This window comes from Lutjanus erythropterus, chromosome 2 (genome assembly GCF_056507025.1).
Source record: "Lutjanus erythropterus isolate fLutEry1 chromosome 2, fLutEry1.hap2, whole genome shotgun sequence".
NCBI classification, from domain to species: domain Eukaryota; kingdom Metazoa; phylum Chordata; class Actinopteri; order Lutjaniformes; family Lutjanidae; genus Lutjanus; species Lutjanus erythropterus.
In genome coordinates, this window is record NC_139318.1 from 31825636 (window position 1) to 31843529 (window position 17894).

Here is a 17894-nt window from a genome sequence, read left to right on the forward strand (position 1 = left end):
TTAAGTAATTTTTTTGAGTGCTTGTACACTTATGAATATTTTAGTAAGTCTGTACTTTTACTCATACTCATATTTAAGTATGCATTACTACTACTACTCCACTACTATTAAAATGATACTTCACTACTGAGTGGTAGAGGCTGACTTTTTTTTGAGAATCCTGTGGGATTCCTGCAGGATGGGAGTAATTCAGTATTCATCATGTGACTTTGATGGGGCAATTTTTTTTACACTGTCACAGGATTGGGACAGGACAGGAGACTATTCCTTTAAACACTTTAAGAATTGTAGTCATCTATACATGATAGGAAGTGACACATAACTAAAGTGTTTTTGCAGACTGTGCGCAAGCTACAGACCTGTGTGCTCGTATTTGTGTCGGAGCAGAGAGCTGCTTTTCTGAAAGGTTTTTTCACAAATATCACAAGCGTAAAGTCCCTCATCTGTCTTCTTCAGTCTCTTCCTCCCTGGTCCTCCATCTCCGTCCAGTCCTTCATCCATGAGAGAGAGGTAGTCCAGAGCTCCACGGCTTAACACCTCACCCTACAGAGAATATATGAAGATTTGTTTCATTATAATCATTATTCTAATTATACACCACACACCTTATTGATATTTCACAATTTTATTTCACAGTTTTTTCTTTTTCTTTACAATGAACCTTAAAGAGAGTCCTTACTCACCATGAGAGCTTGTCTCTCTTGGTGGATCTTCAGCGTGGCCTCTGCCTCTGCCTCCATCATGTAAGCCATAGGAGAGAGAAACCCAGGACCATTAGCCGGCTGGCTAAATGGAATGATGCCATCATGTCCTGAAAGCCCTAAACCAGACTGGTTGAAGATAGGAAATCCATTGTACAAGGAACCCGGAAACACAGGAGCTCCGGTCCCACTGTAGACGGCCGGGTGGTGGTGCACGGGCAGATGTGAGGTTGGACTTGGCCTCTTGAGCTGCTGGCTCCCGAGCTCTCTCCTCTCTCCTCTGGCTGAGTTTCCGTTTACAGTTTTGTTTTGGTCTGAGAGCTGTTTGGGCAGAGAGAGATCCAGAGGTTCACTCTGTGACCAGGGGCCACTGCTTTGGTTCTGAGGGGAGGAGAGCTCAGGAGGACAGCTGGTGAGGTCGAGGCAGACCGGAGAACCGAATCCTGTGGAGGGAATTCTCCTTCTGGCTCGGGGTGATGACAGCTCTGGGGAGTGGTTGATTGGTTGGCTTGGGCTTCCCTTTTCTTGGCGGGGCCAGAATGCTCGTGAGGGTGGTGCATCATGGTGGGGCTGTGGAGGAGAGTGCATCGCGACCAGAAGCTGCTGCGGTACAGCGTGCCAGCTGGGCTTCTGTAATGGCGACTTGCTTCCAGAGAGGCCGTTGGTTACTGCACTGGGTTTGCTGTTCTCCAGCTGGGGAGAAGATCTGGGGAAGAATAAAGGTGACGAGGGATGGTCTTTGCTGCGAAGACCCTCAGGCAACTCCACCGCCTCTCGGTTCATCTTACAGAGGTAGCGCTCGTGCTGCAGGAGCACTGCCACATTGGGGAAAAGCTGGGAGCACCAGCGACACGTCACACCGAGCACACCTCTCTCCACATCACCTGAGGCCTCTCGTCTCCTGTCAGGCGACACCTTCCTGTTCCCTCCGTTGTACATCACCCTCCTTTCCTCCAGTGCTCCTCCTTCTCTGTCCTTCTCCTCATCCTTCTTCACCTCCCTGTGGAGCATCTCCTGCAGCATCTGCTCAAACTTGGTCCCAGAGTGCAGATAGGGAACATACTTCATTATACTGGCCCTCAGAGAGAGCTCCGACGAGGGATCCCAGAGCCGAGCGAAGGGGATGTGGTTGGGGTCCTGCAGTGAAAGCTGGTGGAGATCCTGGTGAGGCCTGGTGTTATCTTGGCTTTGTGAAGCCATCGGAGAGCCCTTGTCATTACTGATTCTCCCCCCGCCTGCAGAGGGAGACGTTGGAAATGAGTGGTGGTAGGAGCTTTGGCTATGTCCATTAAATGCACCGCCAGCTCCTCCCGCGTTTCCTCCTCCACCTGTGTTCGCTCCACCACTCAGGCACTTTTTGCTGCTCAGGTGTGAGCTGTAGGAGCCAGAGTGAGAGAAACGTTTCTTGCAGTTGGAGCACTCGTAAGGTTTCTCACCTGAAGGGCAACACACAGACAGGATGTATTCGTCAAAAGATGCAGAGAGTATGTTGAAAATACCTTCAACTCATTTTTCATAATTCTCCGTCATGAATTATTTTTACTTGCTTTCTGTCAATACATCAAATTAAGGTATAATTTCATGCCACATGATAAGTACGGGTTACAGATACAGTCGAACAATAGCAAATTGATGGGTGAGTACAGCTGTTTTGATGTTATTTTGTCTCACCGCTGTGGATGCGAAGATGCTCTTTGAGGTGGTGTTTGTACTTGAACGCTTTCCCACACTGCAGACATTTGAACTTCCTGGTCTCCATGGATTGATCCAAAGTGATGGCACTCTAGGATGATAGCATATAGTTATTAGTAAAAAAAAAAATAAAATAAAATAAAACTTAGGGATGAATTCCGGGGTGTGAAGAAGTATGATTGTCACTTTTAATGACACAAAGTTACAGATAAATATAAGGTAAAATAGCACTTTATTAATCCCAAATGTGCTCAAAAATGACAGTAACACAAGAATAATAACAATAAAGCAGTAACAATATCAACAAAGTAATAGTTATGACATTTTGGCCTGATTGCAGTTGAGAAAGTCTCTCCTGCTGTGTCTGTGTGTGTCCAACCTTGTCCTGCATTTGGTTGTGAAGTGCCAGGTGCCGCTCCATCTGTGCCCTAAGGGTGGCAGTGTATCCACAGAGCGGACAGACCATGTGGCCCCCTTCCCTCTCCTGACAATATTTGATGTGGTCCCTAAAAGAGGCTCCGCGCTGATACATCCTGTGGCAGAAGGGACAGGCCTGCTGGCTCCTTCCCGCATCTGGAGTCCAGAGAGAGAGACAGGTGACATTTCAAACAGACTGCGGGGATTTTCATGCATCCATCCATTATTGTCATTTTAAGACTGTTTCATGCCACTGCTACGATGATAGTATGATAGCATTATAATGCAAGTCCACCCTTTCAGAGAGCAATGAACTTTTAATTCAGACAGCGGATGACGAAAGGACTAAAGCAGTGCAACTGGAAATGATAGCAAAAAATGTCTCAGCATAGTTTTTTTCTGTTCTTTTCGTTTGGGCACGGTGAAAAAACCTTTGGGTGCGTTTGCTCAAGTCTTAAAATGGTAGGAGAGAAAGCCCTGCCGTTCATTCAGGCATCACGATGGCTAAACTGTTGGTGACATTCTTATGTAAACAAACACACAAGTAAACACAATATCATATATATATATGGACATGACCTAAATATTTTTTTTACTGATCTTGATAATTAAAAACGTAATTATCATGACAGGCGCACACATCCCCACTGTATCATGCGCATATACAGCAACAAACGCATTCATTCTCACATCTCACTTAAATTTTAAAGCTACCGTAAACTGTACTCCTAAAGAAAATCCTTCGGGAACCCTAAAATCAAGATCTTTTGAGAATTACATAAGGTTTTGTTTATTATCACAAAAGTTGTGTATTAATCTGGATTATTACATAACTAAAATGTTCACTACTGAAGTCTTAAGTATGTTTCATTTTTAAGTTTGTGGAGTTGTTAAACTTAATGTTTTTATTTGATCAAGTGAATTTATTTTATATTTTGTATTTAATATTTAACTCAATAAACCATCAAACTAGGACACAACTTCAAGATTAACTCGATACATTTGAAATAAAATGGCAAACAACCAGCAGAATATTAAACTTATTAAACAACACTGTACTGTTAGTATGAACTGCTTGAACGTGTAAATGTTGGCCTTGATGAAAGCGTTTGTTTAACCATTAGTGGTCGATGAGCTGATACGTGCAAAGCCTCTGTTTTCCTTTTTATTTTCTCAGAATAACATTAGAACAATCTGATATGTGTTATGTTGCAGCTACTTACTGTCAGCATGCAGCTGAGCAGTTCATAAGAACTAAACGGCTCTAGAGAAGCCATTTAGAGTCATTGCAGCTCAGCCTACCTGCTCCGTCAGGTGAGCGGTGCTGCGCTCCCGGTGACCAGATGGCAGGCGGCAGCTCGTCGTGCCTGCTGCCCGGGTGGTACACAGCTGCAGAACCATTGTGGTTCAGATGGTTCAAGAGACTGGCTGAGGTAGAGGCCTTCCTCAGGTGGGCCAGAAATTCATAGTGGGCAAGGTCCTCAAATGCATTCTGGGAGTCTGAGTTCTTACCTGGAAATGGAGAAAAATATGTAGTAGAACTGAAATTAAATTTTTATTTTTAACGAGGTGTTAGCTCTTACATGAAACTATTGAGCGGTGTAAAATGTAATACATACACGTACATAATAATTCTGATACAACACACACACACACACGCACACACTCAATCTAATTATCAGGCCCACACAGAATCTGCAGATTTACAATTTTCAATGGTGATCCAGAATGAAAATCTGCAATTTAGTCAAATTATCTTATTAGTTATATTAATTAGTTTTTTTTCTTCCTTTAAATTTGATGGATATATTCATTTAAGATAATAAAGATTGTTTCTGGAAAAAAAAAACGAGCACAAATTACATTAAAACAACCTACAAACAGGACTGAAATAAATTACAATTACAATTAATAGAATCTTCGGATATGAGATTTTATTTCATTGCCAATTATTCAAAACAAAGTGAAATTTGTTGGAAAGGTTAGCCAACATTAATGTGGGACACATGGCTACTAAAATCCAAGGTTTATTGTGGAGAAAAAAATAATAATTTGCAAAACCGTTAATCATTAATCTCCAAACAATTACCACAGTTTTACAGGCAGCATCTTTATTTGTTTAAAATCTGCGGAGGTGTATTCCTTGATGGCCTGCTTATTAGTGACCTTTGAAGGAAAACATTAGTATTAAGGATTCTTTTTCCTTAATTCAACATGGTAAAAAACTAATTGAAATAAAAATCCTGGCCAAGAAGGCAGCATAGAAGCTGTGATATGACTATAAATACAATACAGACAACAAAACCTAAGAAAAGCTATGAAAACTGTCCCCATGCTGCACAAAACACCATGAACAATATCCAGTTAATATGCAGATTAATATATGTTATTCCTACACGACCTCTCCCTAGAACTGGTTTGTCTCTTTTGAATTTGGCAGTTTTGAAGCTGGTCAGTGTTGCTGTCTGTGGGTGCATCAGTGCAGCTGAAACCCTGCAGCTGTTACACTTTCATGTCTTAAATCAAGCACTTGAAAAGGGGTTTTCTCTTATGCTTTGTGTGAGTGTACATGCCTTGTTCATACATTCATGTACTGTATGTGTATGTGCGCGTGCAGAGGAGGTGACAACTGAATCTAATGGAACTAAATTGTTTACTTGAAGACTGACAGTTAAAACAATATATTGATGGAACCAGTTGGCCAGATATGAAACTAGATTTTAAGAATTCTTTCTCATTCGTGCCCTTGAGTGCAGTGACAGGCAGGCAGAGCGAAGAAGAAGAAGAAGAGAGGGCGCCTCCTATCACGAATCAAGCCAGTCAGCTTACAGCGACTTTGAGGAAGATTTTTCAAATGTTTGCAGATGTTGGCATATTTCGAGCTGTTTTTTTATGTGGTGAAGGGAAGAGCCTGTGTGGTTGAGTGTTGTAAAAACTCAGCTTTTGCCTTCATCAGGCAAGGCCAAATCACACGAGGCGAGGGAGCTAAGTGATTGTTAGTAGGCAAGCCGCGTGAGCCTTTGATCTCTCCTAAATAAAAGGGAAAGCCTCACGTCGCGCAGTGCTGATTTCAGTACCGTAACGTCACCTCTTTGATGCATGGAAATATTGTGACATTGTGTGGGATGAGTTCTTTTGTCATGCTTTCAGAAGGCTGCCTTTTCAAAGAGAGCAGTGAAAAAAGGAGCAGCATGTAGGGAAGGTATGGTTTCACAAGGAGCTGATATGAAGGTGTATCTAGAGGGCTCCAAGAGGCATCTTGAGACCCGAGGTGTGTTGCATCAGAAAGACACTGTAAACTTGTTTACACATACAGTATATCTCATATTGTATACACATTTTACAAAGCTTTGTACATCTCTTGGCCAGACCTTCTTCAGAAACAAATAAAAGGTTACTTTATAGTTCTGGATAGAGATCCAAATACGCTATTTGGGAAATCACAAATAATACGATGGAAACTACCGAAGTTGCTAATTTTTATTTAGGAAAAAAATATTTCTAAAATGTAACCCAGTAACATTAAAAGCACTACTTTTTACTTTTACTGTACTAAGTATCTAATTTTTATAGTATAATACTAGGAATATTAATTATATGTATAACATTCTAGTACTGTAAACTGCAGTAAGATTTATACATCAAGAAACATGAACACAGCACCATTGCAATTTAAGATTATTCCCTCAAACTGAAGGATATTTTTTATATCTGAACTGTAAAGAGTTTCTATCACCAATGCAAAACAGACTCTTTTTATTTATAAAATGTATACTTTTAGTTTAGTTAAAGGATGGGGTGGGGGGATGTGTACGGGTATGAGGATGTGGATATATATTTCAGTAGTTAAATGGCAATATCATATCAACTTGGTGTTTTGAAGGCACAACAATTGTATTACCAATGAATATTAAGTTAGGAAATATAACACAATTAAAAGTCACAATTTAAAGTGACTTCCAGTATAAACCACGCCCACTTACAGTCTTCTCTCCGAATACAGATACAGATCATTTTGCTCACTGAACAGATACAGTTACAGATAATGTCTCTGTGCACCTCTAGTTCAGAATATAAGGACTTAAAATGGCAAATGTTTTTTTTTGTTTTTTTTTTTAACAAAGGTAAATGTTTTTAAAATGGGGCAGAGGTACTTTAAGGGACTGCAGGGGTACTTCAGATTTTTTTTTTGTAATGTTAATTGAAAAAAATAGTCACATATTTCCTAAAATAATTTCGCTATAATGAGTTCAATAAAAAAATGTGAATATAAGTTTGATTAAACCACATAAACCATGACTCTTTAACTTCCAAAGGCTGTCAACTGCCATAAAACATCACAGATGAACACAGTCGTCCCACTGTGAGCTGGAAGCCAATTTCGGAATTGAATGAGAGACAAAAATCAAGAAAATGGATTTGTGGCTGAAACGTAACACTAATACAGGGTTTCTGCAGGTTTCAACAAGTTAAATTTAAGACTTTTAAAGACTTTTTTAAAGACCATTAAGAATGCAATTTAAGAACTATTTCCAGACCATACTGACAAAGAAGAACATGCACAGTTTGCATTACTGGCTATTGATCCGATGATGGTTTTGTTTTGTAGTTTTGTTACAGCGTGATCATTAACATTTTCTTCCAAGAACACATGTAAAAGCAAGACTTAAGTTAATGCAACTTTTTAAAAGTAAGATTAATATTATTGGACATGGATTTTACACCTTTAAAGACTTTGTAAGGATGTGCAAAAATGCTGTAATACAGCTGAAAACAGAGAAAGAAGTGGGAAAAAAAAGCAAAAACAGCTAATAAAATACCATCAATGTCAGGAAAAATATGTTTTAATGGGATTTACATCAACAAGCTGACACTGATAGCTCAGCAGTGTATTATATCTCTTTATATAGATTTTTTGTTTTAAATTAAAAACTTACAGTACATCCTCAACGGTTCCTGCTCTCCCTCCTTGTCAGTGGCAGATGCGGTGGCGTCCTCCGCGGCCTCAGCCTCCGGCTCCACCTGACCCCAGTAGTTCCTGCTGTTGGGGCTGAGGCTGTGCGGCCGTGTGGACCGAGCCGGGCTGCCAGGCTCCTCCGTTCCCTCGCTGGGTGTCAAACTCGTCTTGTCCAGGCTCTCCTGGCAGTCCTGGGGCTCCAGGCTCCACAGGCCAACCTCATCCTCCCCCTCAGACCCCAGTGAACTCACTTGTTCAGCATCCACTGAGAGGAGAGAAAAGAAAAGGCAAAATTTGGCTCAGACTGACATTTCGTGTTTAAATGTCATGCAGTAAACAAACAGCATGCTCACTGGGGATGTGTGATTTTTAAAAATATATTTTTAAATATATTAAAAATCAAATACCATGAACGCTTCTTTAATCTACATTGAATAAGATGCTATTATTTTTTTTGGGTGTCCAAATATTGAAATTGACCGAATAGACATGTGTTTCCTTTCAGTGTTATTTCAGATGGCATGTAGGTGGACGAGCAGTAGATTATGATCAAAACAAACCAGACACAATACTGCATCATTTTAGAGCATATGTCAGGAACTGAAACAGAACAGGGGAAAAACCCAACCAGAAATTTAAAAAATGCAGTAAAATTTGTAAATTCTCAACTATATTTTACATATTGTTTGAAGTAAAAAAAAAAGACAACTGCACTATTAGTTGCTTTAGTTTTTCTGTTTCTTTGTATTTCATTGTTGTTCCTCTGTGAGCACGAGGAATGAAACTGTCTTCATGTTCATGTGAAGTTGTTAAATGTGTTTCTTATCATGAGATTTTATTTATGGCTTTGTGTGGATTATGATCAATACAAGCAGAATTGTACAGCAGTTTTCTCCACAATATAAAACTTCAGACACAGAAATATAAAGTATTAAGAGTCATTTCAGATCAATCGATGTAATTTCCAAAGAGATGGTTTTACTCTGACATTACCGAGAGTGAAATGTGGCTTTCATTTTAAAACCGAAAATAAATTAAAAATGGACAATGAAAAATAAAAATAGATGTAGCCATTTTAATTAAGGTCATGACTAAAAAAAATATGTTTTTTTGAGTGTTTTTATGAGTGCTCAAACTTCAATCCAATAAATTGCATCTTATTTCAATGTTGGTATTAATTATTGTAATTACAACATTTAAAGATTTGCCTTTTTCAGAATTAATCATTAATCAAATTTTCTTTCTATCAAATGGTAAAATGGTATTTTGAACTAAAGTAGTTTATATGCGTAATTTTTCACAGTTAAAGTGACAACAGAAAAATCTTTTTTTTATTGTCCAAATTCACTTTTTAGCACATGTAAATGTACGGTGCATGACTTGTGATCCAGCAGGGATGTAGTGCAGCAGTAAGAAGAAAAGATAAATAACATATTGTAATTTTAAAGTGTACCCTCGGTGCCTAGAATGCAGCAAAACTGGAAAGGCGCATTACTTTTTCCCATGGCAAAGACAATAAATGACAATCACAAACACATGGCTGGGATTTCAGCTGTAGGCTCTTATTTCCAAGGCTTTTTTTGAGGACTCTCTGTTTTCCTCTCACTGATTGGCAATATCTAATCACAACCAAGTAATGACCATTTAAGAACACAAATACACTCCTTGCCAGTGCCTTTGAAACATCGTGAGAGAAAGCCAAACCATTGTCGAGGCGGGGGGAGCGTGGACTGTGCCAACATACAGAGGACCAATTCTTCTTTTTGAGTTGTTGTGAAAACAAAGTTTCTGATCGGTATCTGATGAAGGTCGCAGCACAGCATCGTCATGCTTCATATTAGTTTTAAATAAATTTTCCTCTTTGGCCTTGAGAGGCCCTCTTTTCATCAGATCAGAGTGAGAATAAGGTTTCACAGCTCGTTAAATTTTGCCAAACACAAACAAAGTTTATTCATTAAACTGTCAAAACAACTCTCAGTCACTCTTGAAAGATTTTTATTTTTGCTTGAGCCGTTCCAAATACACCCTTACTGGCTGGTGGGCGCAATAATTGATGAGTATTTTGCTTTCAACTCGTCTACACATTTATTTACGCCCCACAGCTCACAGTGACAAAGCCCAGAGACTGCGAAAGACATTTTAGCTACTCTTCCTCGTCAACTTTGTATACACAGAAGACACAAACACACACACAGATAGATAACACACACACACACTCACTCCGTTACTGAAAGAGCAAAAAGGGGGCCAGTGCTGCTGAGGGGGCGGCCCGCAATCACAAACACACGCTTAAAAGAAAACAATTTACACATTCTCCCGATGAGTGTATTAGTTAATCTCAAAATGTAACGCCTACACATGTATCTGTATGTATCAGCAAGTTGTGTGTCCTGCCCCAGCCCCATTACGCCCTTGTACAAATGCAAAACTCTGATTCACCCGAGGCCAGTCATCCAAGCCTCTACTCCATGCAGTGCTGCTCTGCTAACATGGGCAGGAATGACTTGCTCTTATGGGGGGTGAAATTGGTCATCAAATGTGCTTCCCTGCAGAAGACAGCTATGAAGTAATATGATGTAGTTGAGGTCGACCTATCAGCCCTGCAGGAGTTTCCTGGGATGATAGGACATACCGCTGGGCTCAAAGAAAAGAGCTAAATCTGGTCCGGATTAGCATCAAATTGGCTCTAATTTTCCCTCCCATGACAGTGAGTGACACTGAGCCTATATGTGCTGTCATTAAAGTGGGATGGCTTTCATTATCGGGCCCGCTGATTTATTTATTTGGATAGCGATTGCATCCTTCAAATAGGTCTTTTTTTGTTGCAGCAGGACAGCTAAATCTTTGAACAGCGCAGGAGGTTTGGGTTTGCCTGCAAATAGAGATTGTATGTCAAGGTACAAAGGAGTTTAAGAGTGATGAATTCATGCAATGTGCTTTTAGGAGAGTGTAATTTGTTTGACACAAAATAAGACACAGCAGAGCACAGTAGAAAACAGTCCACTGCTATTGTGCATGCACTGTAGTGTGCGTGGGAAGAACGTGACTCATATCCAGAGAGTGCTAACCGAACTGTGCTGCATCATGCTTGACAGTGTCGATCACTCGGTCTTTTGGGGACTGTTTTCTGATGGTTTGACAACAACAGTGTGTTCAGATCAAAGCTGCAGCACTATTTTAATCTGTCTGTCGCTTTCCCTTCCTGACAGTGACTGAACATCTGAGAGATTGACGGCCTGGCTGCCATATGAAGCCCAAAAAATCATGAACTACGGTAGTTCTTTAATTATTAACATAGTTTGGTTGGAATTTCCAAAGCCAGACAGAGATGGACGCCTGAATACATTCATGAGCACATGTGTGTTTCACACGGAAACACAGAATTTTTACACGGCCACGTTAAAATGCAAACCACAGTGATAAAAAGTCAAAAAAGATAAAGAAAGAAATCATCTCAACATGTCTTTCACACACAGCAGTACAGAGATAACTTCAGTCAGTCTGAGTCTGCACTGTTTATATCCCAGAGGGCATCTACTGTACAGCAACACGCTAAGCTGCAGTTTACTTTACGATGCACACATGTGATCTGGTATTGACTCAGTAATTATGTGGCTAAATGTTTAAGCACGCAATAATTACCTAGAAATTACCTTGTTTGTTTCTTTTGGTTCTAAACGGCAACAAACAAGGCCAGGCCCAATTTACCGCACAATGTAATCGTTACCGTTCTGTTGATTTTTACAAGTCAAGATTGTTATATAAAAGCCAGAATAAAGGCATTGTAATATTATCAATGCAACTAACTTAACAGATTTAGAATAACAACCCAATAAATAACATTTTATGCAATTTAAGATATTTTGGTAACTGGCAGAAATTGAATCTTGGGCTACACTCAAACTTGTGTTACAAGTTAAGGATAAGGATGTTTTATTGTCATTCCAGAACATGTTAAAAATGACAGAAAAAATGAGATACTCAGGTCCCAGTGTAGGCAATAGTAAAAATCAATAAAAAAAAAAGAAACACAATCAGAAAAATAATATTAAATAAATAAGTAAAAGTATATAAAGACAGTATAAAAGGCACTATAACAAGCCTGCACAGAAGATAACAAGGTGGCCAGTGCCTAAAGTGCAGCGGTGCCCAGGTGAACAACATAATAAAATAATTACAGTAACAATAATGTGAACTGTTAAAAGTAGCAGCAGTTGGATAGCAGTATTTTGTTCAAAAAATACAAACACTAAATACTGAATTAAATGTGTCAGTGAAGTGCAGTTTCTGTGGTTTATCTAAATCTAGAACACACAAACCAGATGCATCCCATTAAAATTATCTTTAGGCCAAATTTACACAGGAAAGTACAATACATATTTTAATTCCTGAGTTTTGTTTTAGAATTCAAATTTATTTTCTGTGTTTTAGGTTATCACTTTTGCATTTTCATTTGTCACCACTTTTATAAGTTTTGCTTAAAATATTTTTTTTAAAACTGATATATCAATCATACATCTCCAACTACCCAGAATAAATTATCTCCACGTTGCTCTTCAGATGACATAACACAGTAATATCTGATAAATTTCATGCAGTACGAAATGTGGAAAAAACTGCCACAAACAGCTGAATGAAAACTAACTAATCCATCACAGTTTTTGTAACAGAACTCCTTGGGATATCAAACATATATTTCAAATATTATTTCAAAATTATTTGTGTTTAGTTAATCTGTAAAATAGTTGTTATTTCATGCTGTTAAAACTGGGATGGTTTCACAGGTGTCGAAAGAACAACACTTGCTATTTTGAACTCAATAAATTACCACATGAAGGTCATGGACGCCTACACAATAAACAAAAAGCAAGCGCAGGAAGATGTGTGTATTGTTATTTTACAGTACCTATGAGAGCAGTTCAGAGACGAGGTCAGTCCATATTCATCTGCAGAGCACACTCATGTCGATAACGACAGACCCTCTTAAAATATATGGTAGAAATCAAACATGCCATTTAAAAAAATCTCACTGTGGCAGCTCTCCTATTCATACCTGCTCCTGCTGACTGACATTCATACGATGAGTCAGGGGAGGACCGCAACCGAGAACAAACACCTCCCACCTGATCTCCTTCATCTCAGCTCACAGGGACTCACACTCTCTCTACTCTGTCAGGGTGATGTTTCCTTCTGACTTTGGCACCTTAGCCTGCCTTGGTTTGGTTTGACCTGCCCAAGCACACCGAGATGGTGAAAAAAATTACAGCGATGACCACATGCCAATCATGCTTCATCTACCTGTGTTATTGCATATTTACCAAATACGCCATAGATAAGTTCTGGAATTTAAAAAAAAAACTAAAAACCAAATGAAGATATCATTTCTAAATATTGTCATCCTGTAAGATCACAGCAGAGTGTCTGATAAGTTACTTTACTCAGTGCTGAATTTTCCTCTTGGTGATTGCCTCAGTTTGGAATGCAACTCTTAATTTCAATTCAACTGAAATGTTTTACACATTATATCACGAATGCTGACAGCAAATTGAGGATTAAATGCTCCAAATTACATGTTAACCAATAGGAATGGTGGTAATGTGATGTTTTGCTGCTCTTTTATTGCATTTCTGTGGCCAGAGAGGAGGAAGTGCAAACATTCTTGTCTAATGATGGTGAAAATAACCACAAACACATTGATATGAAAGTCAAAGTCGCACAGTGCAAGTTCTAGTTCAATTGATTACAGTCATTTCTTAGCCGGTTGGCAGTGGGCCACAGAAAAAGTCTGCAAATGGCTGCTGGGCGAGAATAAATGAGACTGAAACTGTGACACTGCAACGGGGATTGTAAAGGTCATATTAGTGTGACGGAAGAGATGCTAAAATGTGATGTGTGGTGCAGTAAGTGATTTTGCATTCTTGCAATGTGTTTGTGTATATACGTGCTGTGGTATGTGTATGTTAGAGAAAGGGGGTGATGAGATGTGCAAAGACACCAGTGCATGAAGACTACAGCGCAGAGCAAAAACTACACTGAAAGCGGGGACGAAAGACAGAACAAACAAGTGATGGATAAAGAGAGAAATGAAATGAAGACAGGGGAGTGAGGAATTCGAAAGAAAAGGTGAGAAAGAGACAGAAAGAAAGCTGCACTGTCAAACTGCCCCTGACAAGAATCCTCCAACTGATGTCGAACTGTGAAAAACACGCTACAGAGGGAAATTCCCTGAAGGCACACACATGCACGTACATATACACTCACACACACTCACACAAACTAGGGTATAGAGAAATAAACAATCACAACTTGCACTGTGGGCACAAATGGGGAGCAAGACTGGCCTGCTTCTGCACAAGACTACAATATGATCAAACACAGTAAAGAAATACATGACAATAACTCATGTGCATGCGTGTGTGTGTGTGTGTGAACGCGACACTCCATGAATATCTACAGTGCCTCTCAGAGATGGTGAAGTTAAAGCCCATGCGGTGCCACAGCGGCAAAGTCACGGCTCTGTGCCTTTAGATGTCCTGCTCATTAGGAGACACCACCCCGTCAGAGCATTTAAACCACCACCACAGAATGTGCAGCCGAGGGGCGACATCAGAGGCGCTCAGAACAATCAGATCAAGACATAAACACCAAGCTTATTTCCTCATATTGATTAAGGCTCTGCGAAGACAGAAGCACAATATAGCACTGCAATCCTGCACACTAAGCAGTGGTCTTTAAATTGGCAACAAACATTGTATTGAAACTATTTTGCCTTTGTTCATTGTGGCTTTTAATGATTCTGTTCAATTAGGGCCCTTGTGACACAAAAACAGAATCCCCTTTAGCGTTTTACTAGCTTCAAAGCCACTGAGCCATTCACTGATACTACTCACAAAGTTGATTTGTCAACGAGTTGCGCTTTTACTGTGACTGTGCGCTGGCGTTAGTTTCATTATTCACACATGAGTTCTCAGTACGATTTCAGAGGATCCTTGGCGAATCAAAGCACAGCCCCCCAAGACACCGGCTCCAACACGCTGTGGTGTTGTGTACCGCTGCTATGGCCGCCCTGAAAGGGCCTGCACAGGCATCTAAAAATCGATTGAGATCAGCAGCACTGATCTCTTTTTCTCTATCTACATGTCACATCACTGCACTAAACAGTGAACCACATCTGCTTAGTGGAAACCTGCTCTCATGTGACTTCAAAAGACAGACAGATGAAACCAACAGCAAATAAGCAGAAATAATGTTCAGCAAAACTACCAAACAATTAGTTAACAAAGCTGTAAGTAACTTACTGTGTAGTCTGTTTGCTGCAGGACAAGCTAATCTACCTCATGATGAAACTGCTATTGTCTTAATCTTTCACCTTCAGTCTTAGTTTTTTCTTTTTTTTTTTTTTTTTTACATCTGATAGGTCTAATCTCCTCCTACTCATATTTGCACTTTACCCATGCGTGCTGCACATCTTTCATCGTTCTCTAAATACAGCAGAGTCTGTGTGAATTCAGTTTTATAATGGTTTCCTTGGCCAACAAACAAAACAAACATGTGGCAATTCTTGTAATGTGTCTTATCTTAAAATTACTATGGCGTGATACAATAAGTGCTGAACATCATAAACAGACACTCAAACAGCATTTTCTGTGCTACCATGTCTGCATGTGCTGATGCATTTTAGAGGAAGACAGATAGAGAGAAATAGGTGTAGTGAGAGTAAACATGAACAGGAAAAGGGTCCCAAATAAGTTGTGGCCGCGACCAGTAATCACACCACAAAGGTGCACATACGTGCTGGTGAAACAGTAAGAAAACTGTGAGTCATGTGGAGGTACAGTACTCTGAACTGCAGACCAGACACACATGGAGAGGCAGTGTGAAGTAGAAGGAGTAACACGCTCACAGGGTATACTTTCATCCCCTCATGTAGATTCCCACCCGAGCTATGTATTCTTAGATTGTGGTGAGTCAACTCGAGACATCCACGATATATTTTTGTAGCCTATAATGATTGTTGAGTTGGCAGCTGCCTCCGCACAAACTGCAAAATTAATAGCTTTACATTTCTCACAGGTAGAGCCGAAAGAGGCAATGACACCCGATAGCTTATCAGTGTATCATTATAACAACTGTTATCTTCTTTAATGGAAAATGTCGCCTCGTTCTATTGAGTGTGCGGTTACACTGTCTATGAATGTCATGTCTAATGCATCACAGGCACATTCATAAGACATTATAATGCATTTATAAGTAATTTATAATTATAAATGTGTCTCTGTTTATATATGTTTATAATCGTGCATGGCAAGGTTTGTAAAGTATGTGAAATGCAAAAGTGGTGGACATAATGTCATATAAGTTTAGCCTTCATAAGGCTTTATACCTCTATGCCAACAGTGCTGTCACTTTAATTAAAACTTACAAAGTCATGCTATTGCATATTATTGATGTTTGTTTTCCATTTCAGAAACAGAATGTATAACCTGTTGTGATAAATTAAAGCAGTTCTCTATGTGGCTTTATAACTGGCTAAAGTTATGGTAGTTATAATGTACTATGTACCCCAGGACTCAGAATCTTCTTTCAAACAGTGATATCACTTTGACATGCTGATACAAAACACTATGAATGCTGACTTATAATACCTCATGTCATTGCCAGTTATAATACATTGTTATAAGTTGTCATATATGACTATAAACATTTGTAAACAGTTGTATTAATGCATTTATAAATACATTATAATGTCTTATGAATGTACATATAACGGATTACAGATATGATCTTCATAGACAGTGTTACCCAGAATTCTTCTTTCAAACACTGTTGTAACTTTCGCTTTGAGTTATAAAGCATTGTGAATGCTGAACTTATAAAACATTATGTCCACAGCTTATAATACTTTAGAAACATTGTTATAAGTTGTCATGCATGACTATAAATATTTATAAAGAATCTTACAAATCCTTATAAATGCATTATAATGTTTTCCAAATGAGCTTCTACTGCATTATAGACATGACCTTGATAGAAATTGTTACTGGGAAGGTTTTTTTCTTAACCTGATCATCCAAAACAAACCGTAGAGGGTTAAAAATCCATGAACACCTCAGTCTTATTTTCTATGGGTTCTCCTCTCTCCCTTTTTGTTTTTCAACACATGCAGAGAAGAGGAGGAACGGTTCATAGGTTCCAACGTTTTGTCTATGACAAAAGTGCTGCCTAACTTTTTTCCTTTACCTATCTGCTGTGTGGTACATTGAACTTTTCCTATTATGGAACAAACATTAGCACTAAAAACTTCTAGAACAATACACTTCCTGCCCTAACACTGACACACTACACCGTGAACTGTTTACCAAATAGAATCATCAATTGTATGCAAAAAATGTGGCAATCAGTTTTTCTCTTTGCAGAAATGACACAAGGTGTGAGTGAAGAGGTGTGCAAAGAGCTTTTGTGGTCGCCTCTGTTCTTCCTCTGGAGGTTTCCTGTATGCTGCTGCCTACATGTTTGCCACCATGTTTACCTGTCCTGTAGACCACCACAGTGACATTTTAAATTTTTTTTTTACCTTGCTTGACACTGGCCTTTACCTTGAAAGCAGACATGTGTGGCTTTCTGCTTTAGTGACATTTTTTTTTTTTTTTTTTAACTTTGGGGGAAGTTTTCAAAAGTAACACAACAGAAAGGAGAAAATGATTATTTTTGGAGAATTAATCTATTTACCTGTTATGTTGTGAGGATGTTAGCAAGTTTATATATTAAAAATACAATTATAAATAACAATATTTCAGTTGGATTCGCAAAAAAAAAGGGACTCCCAAGAATGTTTAGTTCAGCACCCAAAAGAAAAGAAGTTTCACTCTGGGATGCAAACTTACAAAAATAGATCATGAATTCCCATGAAATCTACATGTATAAACTGATAAAGAACACAACAAAACATGAAATTTCATTGTTTCATTAATATGTTATATATTTCATCATAAAAGTACATCACAGCAATAATCAACTTTGCTGGGTGCAATATTAAGTTTCTCACCGCCTCATAATGAACTTGCACTGTTCACTGAAATGCTGGAGAGCTTTTAATTTGAAACAGATAGAGGAACGACTGACTTTGT

General features: G+C 39.1%; 1 protein-coding gene across 1 annotated transcript in view; it reads right to left on the reverse strand.

Moving 5' to 3' along the window:
- LOC146331954 (zinc finger E-box-binding homeobox 2) overlaps positions 1 to 17894 on the reverse strand; it is a 39206-nt gene that overhangs the window by 3348 nt on the left and 17964 nt on the right. Inside the window, exons 2-7 of the mRNA XM_084737269.1 lie at positions 7748 to 8032; positions 4113 to 4322; positions 2773 to 2966; positions 2373 to 2484; positions 684 to 2137; positions 360 to 543 (exon numbers count right to left, since the gene is read on the reverse strand). Coding sequence (XP_084593395.1) covers positions 360 to 543; positions 684 to 2137; positions 2373 to 2484; positions 2773 to 2966; positions 4113 to 4322; positions 7748 to 8032 — 2439 coding nt within the window. The remainder of the gene's footprint in view (positions 1 to 359; positions 544 to 683; positions 2138 to 2372; positions 2485 to 2772; positions 2967 to 4112; positions 4323 to 7747; positions 8033 to 17894) is intronic.